The 16,994-nt window shown below is 40.0% G+C and overlaps 1 protein-coding gene across 6 annotated transcripts in view; it reads left to right on the forward strand.

Annotated features, from left to right (window-relative positions):
- The window catches only part of Kcnt2 (potassium sodium-activated channel subfamily T member 2), a 274,397-nt gene that overhangs the window by 193,748 nt on the left and 63,655 nt on the right, over positions 1 to 16,994 (forward strand). For all 6 annotated transcript variants that reach the window (XM_048357403.1, XM_048357404.1, XM_048357406.1 and 3 more), the window contains 3 exons: positions 11,471 to 11,620; positions 12,931 to 13,160; positions 16,363 to 16,576. In XM_048357403.1, the coding sequence (XP_048213360.1) occupies positions 11,471 to 11,620; positions 12,931 to 13,160; positions 16,363 to 16,576 (594 nt within the window). The remainder of the gene's footprint in view (positions 1 to 11,470; positions 11,621 to 12,930; positions 13,161 to 16,362; positions 16,577 to 16,994) is intronic.

The following is a 16,994-nucleotide window of genomic DNA, read 5'->3' on the forward strand; positions in this document are numbered from 1 at the left end:
GTCGCAAGTCTACACAGCTCCTGCCTGAAAGGCTTCTCATGGTCAGCCTTTAATAGCTCAGAATCCCCAACCAAATTAGACCTAAGTATTTCCACTTTACTTTTTTGCAAGCTGTGGGTGCTCTAGTCTCATTTATTTTTACATCCACATCTCCCCTGGTTTTTTGTATATATAGCACCTCCTCCAAATAACACAATCTTAAATAGACTTGGAGCCTCTGCCTTCCCTGTCTTCTTCGATGCCATTCCCTCTGCAGCCCTTGATGACGTTCCTTCTGTCTTCCTAGAAGATTTAGTTATATCAAAACTTCCATGTGCTCTTATTTATTTTTAAACTCCTAACTTAAAGGGACTTCTTCCTTCTGAAAAACTGCGTATCATTTTATTTTTCTGCCGAGACATGTATTGTATGTGGTGTTGTTTTACGTCATTAGGGTTTTTCATTCCCCTACCTAATAGGTGGTAATTTAACTAAATGTAGACTACTATCACATATATATATGTTTTATAATTTTTTTATAAGGGAGACAGTCAATACTCAGTGAAATAAATTAAGGTGATTTTTTTGGAAGGCCCTAGTTCAAAATATTTCATGAGCTCTATTACGTGTATTTGTAATCCCTCTTGGGACTCCGTTGAAATAAGACTGGCAAAATTGAGCCACAGGATTTCACTGTGGAAAATTAAGGGCAAGGGTGAAGGATTTTAATGAATTTCTGGGATGTGAAAAGTAAATAAAAATGTTTCTAGATGAGACTCTCAGACCAGAATGAACCTAGAGAATGATGTGGCAGGCCAGCAGGCCAGCCCCAGCGAGATTCTGGGGAACAAGATCCCTAGAAACAGAGATCACAGAAAGAGTCAATCCCTGTAAGCAGAGCAAGGACGCACCTCTCGTTCATTCACCACAGAGACAATTCCTTGCAATTACATCTAGTCAGAAATTCACTGCTGGGAAAAAAAGAGACAATTTTTCTCAGCCGAAAAAAACAACAACTAGAACTGGCTAGATAGCAGGTCAGTGATTTGGGGGTGGGGTTCAGTCCCCTTGTGGTCCACAGTCAGGAGATGTTAGACTAAACACCCTGACTCTTCCCTGTCTATCCAGTCTTGCATTCCACCAAACCACATTCACAGGGAAAGCAACCTCTGAAATATTCCATGTCCCATCTTCAGAATTCTGGGTAGGAGCCTTGTTTGTTGACCGTCAACATACAAGGTAAAAATGAAGGAAATGTTGATCCATTTCTGGAATTGTCTGGAGCCCATTGGGAAGATTTCATCTTTGTCTAATATTCACCTGTAAAAGATTTTCTTTAGTAATTCAAAGTTACAGCATTTGAAAGGAGAGCTGACTACAAAGACAAAGATGAAACAGTTTTGAAAATTTAACAGAAATTTGGGGGGGGGCATCCTCTTCATTGATTAGAGTTCTGAACCTTCAGATTTGACTACCTGCTTTGCTAGTTTCCAGTATAATGAGGTTCACAAAGGGATTGGGGGTAGTTTGCAGAACCATTAGGTGAACAAATAAGTTAACATCTGTCTAGGCCAAACATGGGTGAACAATTCCTGCTACCACACCAACCTTGAAACCAGGCAAGGGGGTGATGGGCACCCAGCCTCCCTGAACCACGCTTCCTCTTTTGGGCCTGTTGGCACACAGTGGAAATTCCCTGACCTGTCCCTTTCCTCATTTAGTTCACTCCCAAAATAAACTCCTACATATCACTAGTGGAAACTAGGCCACAAGTCAGACCACACAGGGGCAGTGATTCCTGTAAGTAACCACTGAGAAGGGATTCCAGCTAGAAAAATCAGGAATGGAATTTCAACAGGAAACTGGAGGAAAATCCAACATAACAAAAGGAGTAGGATTTGCATGTCTTTCCCCACCCCTGGATGGAAAACAAAAGCAGTCAGAAACTTCAGGAAAAGCACCAGAGGATGAATAAGACATGTCTGAACATTCTGTCCAGAGTAAAGGTCACAGACTTTTCATGTCACTGAACCAAACCACTCCACCAGACAGAACTCAGGCTCAACTCCCATTGCAGTGGCTATAATGTTACTATCTGTAGGTTCTTTACTTTGATTTTGATAGATTTATTTATGGTTAGAAAACAAAAATAAATGCAACTTTTTAACTTTAAGAATATGAAAATGGTACAATTAAAATTAAATCCAATTACAATTAGAATTTGGGAGTAAAACTGAAGATGTAAAGGGAGATACATAGCCAATAATCTGAGCTTATAAAGATGGCAAGGCAAGACTGAAACTGTTGTTAATAAAAGGCATTTTAAACTCTACTATGTTTAAAAAGTAACCAATAGAATTTATGTTGCAACATCACCACCAGTAAGTCAAATTCAGCTAGTAGATCGAATTAGGGCAGGGCACTCCCAAAAGCTCTCTGCTTTCAGTGCTTTGCTTGACCCTGTCTTTCATTGGACAAGACAAGAGCAAGCTTTCCACAAGTCTAGTTATCTGACCTGGCTCCTGGTGTTTGAGCTTGTTCTGAAGACATGGGAGTTGCAGAACATTGTATAAAAGAAATTAAAATCAGTAGTGCGATTATATGATACGCCTAAGGGAAAATCCACTGTGAAGAATACTTGTCTGTCCTACTTCACACTGAAAGAAAAGGTAGATACTAGTAATGAAGGGCCGATGAAATTTGGTAAGAGTAAACCAGAGCTACACTGACATGCTGCACCTTAAACTCAGTTATAAGGGTGTGTTCTAAGTTTGTATTCTTGCTTGAAAATTATCAATGGGGTACTATGCTAAAGTCAGTATTTAAGGCTTACTTATTGCTACACTGTCACCATTCATTCATTCATTCCATAAAGTTGGCTATATGTCCGAGGCTTTTGCATACTTTTGAAAATGCCAACAAAGGGATCATAGTTGCAACGGGATCAGGAGTCGATTGGCTGATCAAGGCGTGGCAGCTCAGGGCGGGACACAATGGGAACGCTGCATGCATACACGCAGATTTAGAACGCTTCATTAGGTTTGCCCGGCTTGGGTTTATTTTAGGAATAACGTTCCACTTCCGCTATGGTCAGATGACTTTTCATTCTTCGAGGAATAAATCAATAGGCGCAGAGAGGAAGCAAACATCTAGTCGGTTCTAAGTATTTCTTTTTTTTTTATTATAAAAGTGATGTACAGAGAGGTTACAGTTTCATACATTAGGCATTGGATAGTTCTAAGTATTTCTTAAAGGACAAAAGAAGTGGCAAATGATCAACTCTGGAACGGCAGCACTGGGAGCTGCTGGAACTCCTCTCTCCATCCATATTAAAAATGGATGGACTACAGCTCTTCTAGAAAGTTCCCTGCGATGCTCTATGCACGTGATGGTGCTGGCACTGAGCTCCCTCGGCAGTTTCCTTAGGACAAGTCCGTGGCCTTAGACCAAGTCGCTGGCATCTAGGGTTAGGGGTTCGTTTTCCCCACTGGTGAGAGAGAATGGAAGGGCAGGGCAGTGTTCAGAGCGCCCAGAGCAGGTTCATTTGGAAGCAGAGGAAAGAGTGAAAGAGACAGCAAAGGAAACAGGGAATGGCTTCCTTACACACAGCAGGGTGGGAGGGGGTCCCGTGGGAGGGGGTCCCCAGATCGGTGGGGCCTTGGGTTCAACACCCTCTGCCTGCTATAGATAGAGCCTCTTGTCGCCTCCCCCTCGGTGCGTGTCCCTGGCCTGATTGGCCGAGGGTGGACGTGTGCTCTGAGGGTATGTCGTGATTGGTTTCCCCATCTCCTCTAAGGCCTTGCCAAATCCCCTCCCCTCCCCGTAGTCCCTGTGGGAGCCAGCCCTGGCCACGGTCTTCAATTTAGGCATGGGCCTAACCTCCTCTCAAGGTTAGGGAAGGAGAAATGAGCTTTCAGTTCAGGGAATTCTAGCAATCACCCTTGCAGCTTTTAAGGCGACAACCTAGACCTGCCATCATTTCTTATTGAAACAAATCCTTTTCGCAATGGCGTCCATTGTTCACGGTTCACTGGAAGGAATGCTTGGAAAGGAACCTGGCCCCCTCTTTCCACCTTCAGCCTGGGTCTCTTGTAGGAATCGCAGATGGCTTTACAGTTCCATCTAGTGGTAGAAACTCGATGGTCATCTTCACGCTACACCTGCAACTTAGAACAACTCAGGTCTGTTTGGTATTTTCTTTTGGCACAGCATCTTAGATGACCTATTCAAGACCAGAGAAGAGGAAGCCCATCCTAGCAGCCTGAGGGCGTGCATCTTGTGTTCGGCTCTTCCAGTAACCAGAGCTCCTACTTCCCTCTGCTCATACAAAGTTACACAACATCCATGATGTGAGCGCTCTCATTTGGGTATCTTCCGCGTACCCTTGCACCCTGAAATAACCACCATGAGACCCTAGGCTACCGTCGGTTAGCATTCTTTCTTTGCTTGCAGTCATTAAAATACACAGTACCTGTCATGGATACGAAAGGCGGCCTTGTAATGCCACTTTTGTAGTGACACTTGTAAACAAATGAAAGTTTCATATTATCGTGAAATAATGTACCTCGGGCACGATTGCAGCTGGAAAAAGCACCTGTGACTTTCATCAGGAAGTAGAGCCATGCAGACATAACCAGAGTCAGAAAGCAAATCAAGTGGGATTGACTCTTTTGGTCTTTTAGACTTGTTAAATCTACTTTTAGTCAACATAAAAAAGTTAATACTGCTTTAGAGTCTTTGGAAAGGAAATCTTATTTTGCTTATTTAAAAAGGGACTTCAATGATATCCTTCCCTAAGGCAAAAGACTCCGTATGGTGTTGTACAATGCCTTTCTTTATCTACTGGAAATGCATCTAGTGGCACAGATATTTTGTGACAACTCGCTCTTAGTTTCCTTCATGTGAATTTATTTTAGCTTGATGACATGAATAAGTATGTAACCGCTTAGTTAGATAATCCTTGTCTGTTTTATTGAATTTTTAATGGACTGTCTAGCTTATGTTTTGAGACATTATTTAGAATTCAAAAGAACAAAATATGTCAGAAAAACTAAACCCAGTAATTACAACCCAGAGATATTTAAAACAACAAATATAATATTGCAAAGGAGGCAGACTTCCATTACCAGTTGCCTCTTAAAACTTTAAAGGCAATGCTTCAAAATACTACTCTTGCTCTGTAGTTTTTCTTTAGCATGCCATCCCCCTTTTTAAAAATAAACGTTAAGAAACCACAAAAAGGAAAAATCAAAATTTACTTTTATATCTATTAGCACGAACTTCATGAAACATCCAACTCCATTAAAAGAGTTGACAGTCGGACAAAGTTTGATGATATTATTTTTAAAATGCAAGCAACGTGACTGGCCAGGGTAATTCACTATGCTCTTTGAAATGGGAACAGAATATGCAATATAATATCGCTTCAATATATTGTGTTTGGAGCAGAAAATTCCATAAGCAATTCCTTTATAGTACTCCCCATGGCACAATTTAATGCATAGAAATATTCAAAAGATCAAAGCCATTTAAAATTCTTTCACTGCATTTTGAAGTCTATATTAGAATGCACTTCTGCTGAAATAGTCCCCAGTTATAATAGCTAGCAGCCCAGGTTCCACTCAGTTGATTTCGTTGAAGAAGAGTAGACTGGTATGTGAATTCATTGGTTTTCTGGTAATAAATATCCATTTGCTTTGAAGGTATAATTATGAATGAATGAGAAATGTTCATCTTGTGTTTAAGATTTAAAAATAAAATGTATTGCCAGAATTGATTTATACATGATCCAAGAGTTAAATAGGCAAATAATATCTCTAAGTTGGAAATAATAGAAGAATAGAGCATTTAAAAAATAAATCAGGGCTGGGGATATAGCCTAGTGTCAAGAGCGCTTGCCTCGTATACATGAAGCCCTGGGTTCGATTCCCCAGCACCACATATACAGAAAATGGCCAGAAGTGGTGCTGTGGCTCAAGTGGCAGAGTGCTAGCCTTGAGCAAAAAGAAGCCAGGGACAGTGCTCAGGCTCTGAGTCCAAGGCCCAGAACTGGCAAAAATAATAATAATAATAATAATAAATCAATATCTGTCTTGACAGGGACTTGGGTTTGTTGATTGTAGCTCAAAAAGATTAAAGTAACCTAAAGTGTCCTATTTTATTTTTTAATTTCCCAGCCCTCCTATAAAGATAACCAGAGAAGGCCACAGATGGAGAAGGCCCCCCATTTCCCTTCCACCCCAGCCAAATGGGTCAGGGATGGCGGACTGCTGATCATTCCGGGGGACACATTGTCCTAGAGGCAGACCTAGCTTCTCAATGCCAGTGAGACACCTGCTTCTGCAGTCTTGTGTCTATTTGGAAAAAAAAGAATAAAAGAAAACAAGGAAGATAGAAGACACATGCACGCACATGCGCTCGCACACACACACACACACACACACACACACACACACACAGTAGTGCTGTCCACACCTCCATAGCAAAAATGAAAGCTAAAAAGCTAAGTTGTTGTTATTCCTTACAAGGTAAGGAGACTCAAAATCTGAAGTCTGTGAAGTATCCTATTGAGAAGTCAAGACAGCAGGAACCTAGCAATGTGTACAGAAGCCCCCACTAACACCAGATAGCATCTTCATGTCTGGCCAGCATTTGGTCATCTTCATGGAGACCACCCATGGCCAGCCAGTTACTCCAGAGACCTCTCACTGTCCAGGGAAACCAGGCCCGAAGAGGTGCGATTAGAACTCCAAAGTGTGTGTCCCAGCACTTGAACATGAACACGATTTAAAAGAAATAATACAGGCTCTGGCATGGCTGACAGCTACACCATCTCCACAGGCAGATTGGAACTTATTTACTTCATTCTATTTTTCTCCCTTTTTTTCTCTTGTGCAATTTGTCATCATGGTTTCTTCCACTATCCTACATCTTTTGAATTTATTTCCCCACGAAGATATCATTTAGGGTTTATGATGAAAACAATAACAGATGCCAGCCTCTTTTTCTTTTGGGCCTTACCACCAAAACATTTCTTAAGGCTTTCATGTCTGTGGTACTGGATGCCTGAATTATGAGCCATGAGATTTTCTTTATTTGGGGAAAGTGGAGACATAATTCATTCTTTCAAGTCTCAGATATATAAATATTTCACTTTTATATTCCCAGTATTTAATTTTTCTACTACCATGTTTACAGTTACTATGGGCAATTACTTTTAAAATAAATGTGGATTTAAACCTGACTAGGAAGTGAGCTTCACTCTTCAATTATCAACCGGTGCACTGCAGCGACCTCAGAAAGCTATGAGATAGCAATCTCCTATGTTGTTTCATGAAATGAGGTATTCTTCATGGTTCAAAGCACTTAGTAAATCTTTGGCAATTTTTTCCCTCTGAATGTTCATTTAATTGGCATAAACACATTTTAAATCTTCATTAGAAAGTTTTTTGTACATGTCTCTGGGCTTTCTATTCTGTCATTGTTTTTTGCTCCTCATATCCTTTTGCTTTTAGTATCTGTTGTTTTACCTAATTATAATGTCCAATTAGTGTAGCATTGTACATCTCTGAATATTTTTAAAAGTCATTGCTTCTTTTTGCCCCTCTTCATTCAAAGAGCAAAACTCATCATAGGAAAGCTAATTATTAAGACCTTGTGTCGAGCTTTTGATAAGGGAATTGCAAATTAATGGAGAACCAGCACGTTTGAAACTGAACATAAACACGATTATATTCATCTATGTTCATAGCAACACAATAACTAAGCACCTACTGTGTGTCTGAAGGGATGTGGTATCTAGCGGTCTACTCGCAATTACGACACGATCTCTTCTTTCCAAGAGGTTATTTCTTTGAGAAGCAGAGTAACACTCATTAGTACAATGTGAAGCTGCAGGATTATAAAGGACAGATACTGCTACAAAACCGAGGAAGAAATGAAGAGGGCAAGGCAGGGCGTGATCTGATAGGAACAGCATGGTGGGAAGAAGTGCATGCAGGATCCAGTGTCTTGTTCACAGAAATTCACAACTGCTCCTGCTGGGAACACTGGAGAAAAGGAGGTTATGGACCAATGAAGCCTCCCTGAACGTCACACTGTAGGTCAGAAGGACACAGTTATAATTAGAAGTATCTTCAACTTTACCACAATGGAACGTGGAAACCCTTTAAGCCTTTTTCAACCATGGATATAAGTTAGTGACACAAACTGAATTCCACATAATATTTGCAATTGGCATATCAGACCTGTGCTTGCGTAGAAAGTTTATTCTTTTACTTCAACCCATGGATATAATATGCTCTGACTGGATTGGGAAAACTCACATTTCTGTCTCCTCAAATATTATCTGCTGTGTACATTGAGAATCTTTGACCTCTTTTCCTTTCTCACAACAATATAAATTAACTTGCAATGGCCTACATTGGAGACAAAGTCATAAGTGTTATGTGTAGTTAGCGTGCACATTTTAAGTGGAAAGATTCCAAATGTTTGTGAGGTCTTAGACTGTCTCTGATGGGTTTCTTCTCATAACAATGGATGAAGTTGGCGTGTTGAATTTGAGCACTCTTATGGTACTTCATATTTAATATTTCTCTGAGATGTTTTCATAAGCACGAATACTTTCATGTTCACTGTTGCGTTCATTTTGTGAATGTTTCTTTTCTTTTCTGCCCATATTTGGGTGCACGTGCTTATTTCAGGTTGCTATTTCTTTTTCCTCTTTCATGAACAAATCCTTCCAGGTCTCCCTTTGGAGTACCACCAGACTCCAAGCTGCTGCAGAACATCCTCGCCTGGGTGGATCGGGTCATGCAATGAGCTCCCCACAACTCAGCACCCTGCTTCAGTCTATTCTCAAGATGAGGAGAGGAAAGGTTTTACAATTATAATTAGGATCAAATTTGCCCTTATGTCAAAGTCTTAAGGGCTGACAAGCCATCCCCAGTAAATGGGAAATCCCTTGTGAATGTTTTATACACCTTTGTACTCACCTCCCCCTAAACCAGTCAGTTACACATCATCCTTCCTTGCTAGTCCAGCCAGTCGGGCTCCTTTCGCTCCCATAGCCACACGATGAACCTCTGTCTTACGGAGGTGCTGGTGTGGTTTTCTCCTGAAAATCTGTAGTTGGGATTCTCTCCCTTTCTCTTTGAGATTTGAGATCTTCCTCAATCACTGGAAAATTCCTCTTCCACACTGATCTGTGAACTGTGTGGTTACCTACTTGCTGTAATCCCCACCACCACCCTCTCAGTTACTTCCTAGGTGTCCTGTTTATTGCTAGACTTCCTCTCACTAGCAGCTTTGTGAGAAGAAAGCTGTGTCTGCTAATAACCTTCAACCACAGTGAATTCTTGCCAGTTTGCAATCACTCAATAAAAGTTTCATGAGCAGGAATGGGTCTTGGTCAACAGTATTTAATAGAATTGCTAGTTTCTAACAGCTTTTTCAATCAAAGGATGTAAAGGGGAAAATTTACATACTTACCCTTAGCACAATGGGAAGCTTCTCTCCTGCCTATTAAAAAATCACAAAGAATAGAAAACCTCAACAAGTGACACTTCCAGGGGCGAAGAGTGCCAGCATGTACTTGCAAGACAATAAAGCAAGGGATGTAAGCAGATCCATTTGAGCTGTCCTCATCTGACCCCATCCCATTGCTCTTCTCTTCCAAGGTACCACATCCTGTTCCCATTTCAGCTTCTGGAATTAGATTGTTCTCTCCATTAGCTTTTGAAACCCCTCAAGGACACTGATTTGACCCCACGTTGACTTTTGGATCACACGCACATACTCAATAAATCCTGATAATACATTTTCAAACACTCAGATGGCTTTTGGTCTCTCTGAGTATCATCTTGGTAAATGATTCTGGGGTTCACAACATGATAATTTTATTTGTGTTTGCCAAAGGGAACATTTGTCCACCAGGAGAAAACACTCTTCGGAAGCAATGATTAGAACTAGCCACATGCAATCAAGAGTCCAAAGTGGATTTTTAAAATTGTTTTTCCTATATCCCAAAATATATTAGCATAATGAAAGAAAGAGAAAGGCTTAGAGAGCATTGAACTAACAGGTTGACCAGATGGATTGGTCATGGCTCCAAAGTTCAAGTATTAAGAAGAAATAACAGAAACAACAATAAAGACATTTAACACTTGCTAAGTGAATTTTATGATCCCGAGGCCTCTGATTTCTTGGCTTTACCTCATTCTATCTTACATAACCAGAGGCTCATGTTATTCACAGACGAGATGATGTGTCAGCTCATTGAAGACTGAGAGCTGAGATTTAGGTTTGGCAGTCGGGTTTCAGCACACAGTGTTTTGACTCTTAATTGCACTTATGAAGGAATAAACTTTGATAATATAACTTTGCTAATAATAATATACTTCAATATACTTAAAGTGTATTTTAACTGACACTTTGAAATTGCATATGTCAGTAACAATCCCAACACTTGGAACTCAAAAAGTGTCTTTTTAGAGTTTAAATATTCTGTCCTATTCTAAACATGTATATGTATCTATAGTAATTGTAAGGAAATACCTTTATTTTTATCTGTTTACAAATTGTTGCTCAATGCACATGTCTTATCCTAATGAAATTCATATCCTTGTCCAATAAAATAAATTAATTTATTGTAAATAACAGAGGAGAACAACATATATATCAATTTTACATTTCATATGAATTAGTTTCTGTTGTATTTCTAAAACTACAAGATTAGGCAGGCCAAACTGGAAAATTCTAGAACCAAAAAAAATAAAAAAAGTAAAAGCTATACTTTTTGTGGTGAACTTATCTTCTTTTGGAAAATACTTCTTGGATTGCTTTTAGAGACATACTTGGTTAATAAGGCTGCTGTCACAAATCATCAAAAGCAATTTACTTTTCACTGTAGTACAGGCCAGAAATCTCAGATCTCATCCTGAAGGAGGACCTCTTCTAAGGAGTATACTTCAGACTTCTGGTTGTAATCTTAGACAACAGAGATCACACACGTGAGATCCATTGTAGAGATCTTACGGCAACCCCAGTGGCTTTTCACTTAGCAGTATCTTTTCTTAACTGCTACACCATTTGAAGAAAGCCATGACATGAGGGACATTGAGTATGTTTTCTATGAAACCAAATTGATGAACTGAAAAAAAAAGGACATAGCTGAAAGTCGAAGTAACATCCAATACTCCCAGGGACCAGCGAACGCTGTCCCCATCACAGAGACGGTAGGCAAATACTGCTTGATGTGGGCACGACCAGGGGCTGAGCAGAAAATGCTGGAGCTCAGTGTCCTGCGATCACAGGAAATTCTTAGGGATGAGCTGGATCTCAAAAATAAAACAAAAATCTCCCCCCACGTTTAGAACGAAAGTGTGTTTCTCAGGCCTGCAGGAACGTAACGCTCCTCTCAGGCCCGGCCTGGTGACCCCGCTCACTGTGCTCTCTGCTTGTGTGCGTGTATGTGTGTGTGCCTGCGCTGCAGGGAAGGCCAGCAGTCACCAGAGCAGTGGCAGAAGATGTATGGGCGGTGCTCCGGGAACGAGGTCTACCACATCGTGTTGGAAGAAAGCACGTTTTTTGCGGAGTACGAAGGGAAGAGTTTTACGTACGCCTCCTTCCACGCGCACAAAAAGTAGGTCTCTCCTTCCAGGGTGGGAGTACAAATAGTGGTCAGCCCATCCTGCCATTGAGACACAGTTTGACAAAAACACAACCCATGTTGGTACTGATGGGTGTGCCGTGTATGACAGAGTCCTTGTGACGTTTGAAGTCTCGCTCCTATGTGGTCCCGAGAAGTTAAGCTTATCGGGAGAAAATTACGCACTTTGAAACTCTCATTTTTAAGCCGTCTAATCCACTAAGAAGTCACAAAATACAGAAATGGGTTTCTTTTGCAGAAATAAAATAAGCTGTGGATTTAAAATTTTATAATAACAATTTGAAAATAGTAAGAAAATAACTTTTGCTTTCACCAGAGAAATGAGTTATAAATAATTGATATTTCATTCCAGTTCAGACATGGAATAATTTGTTTCCTTTCCCATTAGAGAAAAAAATTTACTTAAGAAATAAAATTATATGCATATCATGGAAAATGTGTATATTAAAATGTACTAACATAACCTAGCTGTGAATTTGCAATATAGTATATTCCCTTTGTGCAATATATAGTGTGCTCCAAATTTTGCATTTTAGTACTTAAATTTTTTTAGACTTGATTTATTCTACACCATTATTAGTTACACATACTAAAATAAATATGTTCAGGACAATTTTTATTTGGGATATAGCCTAGAAAAACATACAGAATGTTTAAGTACTGTGTTCCTTTAAAATGTTTCTTTTCTTTTATTAGATCAGTAGCTTGTAAAATTTTGGTGAAAATGAAGAATAGTGTCCATACTTTTCACAGAAGTAAAGTTTTCACAAAAAGCACAACCAATATATTTACTTTACGGTACAACATGAAGTCTGATGGTTTCTATTCTTCATTCTTTTTCATCTATATATGTACATTTATATTAGTCATAATCAATTGTATAAATTTTAAGGACTTTTTTTCTTATAAAAATGAGAATCTTGGGCTTTTTAGGGCACTTAATTCAATTGATTAAGAGTTTTTGCTTTGGCCTGCTTTATGAGAATTACTTGAAAAGAGAAAAACCTAAGAACTTTGCAGAAGAAAAAGTCTTGAAAACTGTCCCTCCCTCCCTCCCTCCCTCCCTCCCTCCCTCCCTCCCTCCCTCCCTCCCTCCCTCCCTCCCTCCCTCCCTTCCTTCCTTCCTTCCTTCTTTCCTTCCTTCCTTCCTTCCTTCCTTCCTTCCTTCCTTCCTTCCTTCCTTCCTTCCTTCCTTCCTTCCTTCCTTCCTTCCTTCCTTTCCTTTCTTTCCTTCCTTTCCTCCCTCTCCTTCTTTCCTTCTTTCCTTCTTTCTCCTAATTCAGGTTTGGCGTCTGCTTGATTGGAGTTAGGAGGGAGGACAACAAAAACATTTTGCTAAATCCGGGTCCCCGATACATTATGAATGCCACAGACATATGCTTCTACATTAATATTACCAAAGAAGAGAATTCGGCCTTTAAGAACCAGGACCAGCAGCGAAAGAGCAACCTCCCGCGGTCGTTTTACCACGGCCCCTCCCGCCTCCCTGTGCATAGCATCATCGCCAGCATGGGTCAGTACCACGGCGCCCAGGCCCCTTGCGACAGGGAGGGAGGGCTTGCGTCATTAACATTGAAAAGACAAGTTTAAAACACGCGTGTGCACGCGACATGCAACATATATGTATAAGATACATATATGTGTATGTGTATATACATAAATATGCATGCCTAATCTACATTATTCATGAGTCTATAGGTATTTATATGTTACATATACAATAGAATATATAAGTGCTCATGTGTATATATACTCATATATATTCATATATAAATACTCATATATCTATTTCTAAGCAGTTAATTTGATTGAAAAGTCAGATGTCACACAAATAGCCATTCTCAGTTTCATTTGCAGTTACGTATAAGTTGCCAGCCTCCGTATTTCTCTCATGACTTATTGGTTGAATGACCAGCAGAGGCTGCTCCTCGAGTGATTGTCCTCCAAACCTTCCGTCTACAGTTTCATCCTCATGCTGGACCTGGCTTCCCTGGGATGGGCAAAGAAAGCATGACAGGGCTTTGTAAATGCCTTGCGCACTTCACATCTTTCCTCCAAAGAGTTGTCTTCAGTTCAGGCATGATCCTTCGTGCAGTTCTTGTGTGCAGTAAGACAGTCTATTCCTGCTTTGGTTTCCAGCCTTACCACTTGACTACTCGGGCAGGGTCACCCCGCTTTTCCTTGTCACTATATCTTATGGCTTGTTTCACACCATACAAACACAGGGACTGGTTTATTTGAATAATTCAAGCGCCTCCTCCCTCCCTCAGATACCTCCCATCTCTTCGAGGATCACTCAACTGCATGCTACACTCGTGACTTGTTTGCCTAAATCGTTAACCTAAAATTCCCAATAATATGATCAACTGTCTATTAGGGATGAGAGCATCTTACAGCAATCACCTAGATGGAATACTCCATTTAACTTTGTCTTCTCCCCCTCATTCATCCATTGAAGCAAATAATACCATTATCCTATGATCCATACATAATGGTTCTGATCTACTGTTAGCTACATACTTCATACTTCATACATACATACATACATACTTCAAAAAATCGCCAGCTTCTCTGACATCTCACCATGACATCACCGCACAGCATTCAGATCTCCTCAGGTCCACCGGCTGTGATGTCATCCTTCGGGCCTCCGTCACCCTTCTCGAAGCTCAGTGCCCTGTGCTCTCCCTCTCATGCCCCCAGTTTGGCTGCCCTGCATTCATTCTCCATCTGAAGACAGATGAAAGCATTCCTGAACCTCATTTTGGTAATGTCATTCTCCCGAATAGATCATTTTAACCACGTCGTATGACCCAGTGGGACAAAGAACCTAAATGCCATCGTTATAAATGCATATAAATAGGAGGCCTAAAAGCTCTTATTTACATGAAGCCATTCCAGTTTTCCCAGAATATTTCAGTTTTCAAACCTTGGTTAGGGTGTAATTGTTGAAAGTACACATTGTTACCTTCTTCTGGAGTATCCTAGTTTCGAAGATAAATTACAAATTTATATTGCTTGCATATTTTATCCATTTAAAAAAACAAACAAAACATGTCCAGCCCTGCCATTTCTCTTATAAACTCCAACCATGCTAAACCTCTTTCACTATTCATTGCCTTTAAAAAAATAAATGGATGCCCCTTAGTAGATGAAGGATCTAGAAAATGTGGCACAAATATACAATGAAATCCTATGCTTCTATCAGAAAGAATGACACTGTCTCATTCATAAGGACATGGAAGGACTTGGAAACAATCATACCAAGTGAAGTGAACCAGACCCAGAGAAACGTAGACTCTGTGGTTTCCCTCATTGGTAATAATTAGTACATGACTAGAATAGTCCTAGAAGATCATAATAGCTCAATAGCTATGTAAATATGAACATAAGATGATGCTAAGCAAAATTAACTCAAAGCTATGGAAATAAGTGGTTCATCTTTGTTGTTATTTTCAACATACCATATGAAATTCTGCCTTTTTCTTTTGTCCTTCTTCCCCATGGTTTTACCCCTGATGTCACTGTAACTGATTTTGGTACCCTGGGTATTGTATATAGGTTTATCTGAATTAGGGAAGGCAAGAGGAACATCAAAACGGAGAGATAAAGGGTAAAAGGTGAACCAGTATAACAGCAATACTCACAAGACGATACACTATAAACCAGCTGTACAACTCAGGGAGGGGGGAATTGGAGAGGGGTAAAGGTGGGAGAAAAATGGGGGAGAAGATAATAAGTTTGTTAAGAAATGTACTAACTGCCGTATATATGAAGCTATAATCCCTCTGCACATCACTGAGACAATAAATAAATTATTAAAAATTAAATGAATTTTATTAACAGATACTATTCTTCTAACAAGAACTTGCCCAGCTTGGCCCAAGGAGCTGTATGTAATCCTTGCTGTTTCAGTATAAAAAGCACTCCTTCCAGGATGTGTTCTGTGGCCCGGTGTAGGTTTTATTATGAGGGACAAGGCAACAAACAGTACAAGAAATGTATCCAATGCCCAACGTATGATACTGTAACCTCTCTGTACGTCAGTTTGATAATAAAAATTTGAGAAAAATAAATAAATACCTGCTTATAACTGATAAAATGTGATATTTTTGTCCTGCATTAACATTATTTTATCCATATATTCAACAATTGTTTGGAAATACATGATGTGAACCATGGGCTTTCATAAGCACTTATGCTTAAAAAAAAACTTACTGAACAAAGATCTCTCTTGTTCCCTAGTCTTAGCCTTAGGGAAGAAAGTCACACAGCATAATATATAGAAAAATAAGCTAATTATTTAACATATTGGAAGGTGATAAATAATAGAAAAGAAGGGGAGAAAGCTGTTAGTAAGAGAGATTGTGAATGAAGAAGGACTGGAGCCAATGGTGATGTACCACATGAACCAGCACTGATTCCTCTCCTGTCAGGACTCAAAGCTGGCGATTGAGCTGAGCCTCCAATGCTGATTGTTTACTTTGGTCAGAGTTCTTCTAGTCCAGTGGTGGAGCAATAACAGGAGAAAAATTGCAAACCCTCCATTGAGTCAACTTTTAAAACTTTTTTTTGTTGTTGTTTTACAAAGTGGAACTAAGGTCTCACAAATACAACGCTGAGTGTATTTCAGTGACTTTGATCACGAAATGATCAACAGGTCATAGACGTAGCCAGTGCCTTCCTTGATGGCTTCTCCTGTTTCTTTGTCTTAGGTACTGTGGCTATAGATTTGCAAGACACGAGCTGCAGATCATCGAGTGGGCCTACCCTGTCTCTCCCTGTAGAAGGAAGTAAGGAGCTGAGAAGACCTAGCATCGCTCCCGTGTTAGAGGTGGCAGATACATCATCCATCCAAACTTGTGATCTCCTAAGCGACCAATCAGAGGATGAAACTACTCCAGATGAAGAGATGTCTTCAAACCTGGAGTAAGCTTGCTTGATTTTGTGTGAATGCGTGGTCACTGTGGCCTTTCAGCTCATGTCTGATAGGTGAGGGGTAAATGTTCATACTTCTGGATAATCTAGAATCATTCCTGTATAGTTGGACCAAAGCAGCCTTCTATTAGTCTCTGTCTCAACTACCCAGCCTTCTAAACCCTCAGGTTCTCTCTCTCTCTCTTTCTCTCTCTCTTTCTCACATATAAATACACACACACGTGACGTGTGTGTGTATTTCCAGGCTCAGTTGTCTCTAAATTCTCTTTGTGCTTAGATGAATAAAAAAAAGACTGTATAAATTTGTTTTCCTCTAACACAGCTGCAATTTCACAACTGTATTTTATTATGTTGTAGCTATACCATTATACAGTTTTATTGTGCGTCCATACTGATGGGCCATCAGTCA

Source organism: Perognathus longimembris, chromosome 11 (assembly GCF_023159225.1).
Source record: "Perognathus longimembris pacificus isolate PPM17 chromosome 11, ASM2315922v1, whole genome shotgun sequence".
Taxonomy (NCBI): Eukaryota; Metazoa; Chordata; class Mammalia; order Rodentia; family Heteromyidae; genus Perognathus; species Perognathus longimembris.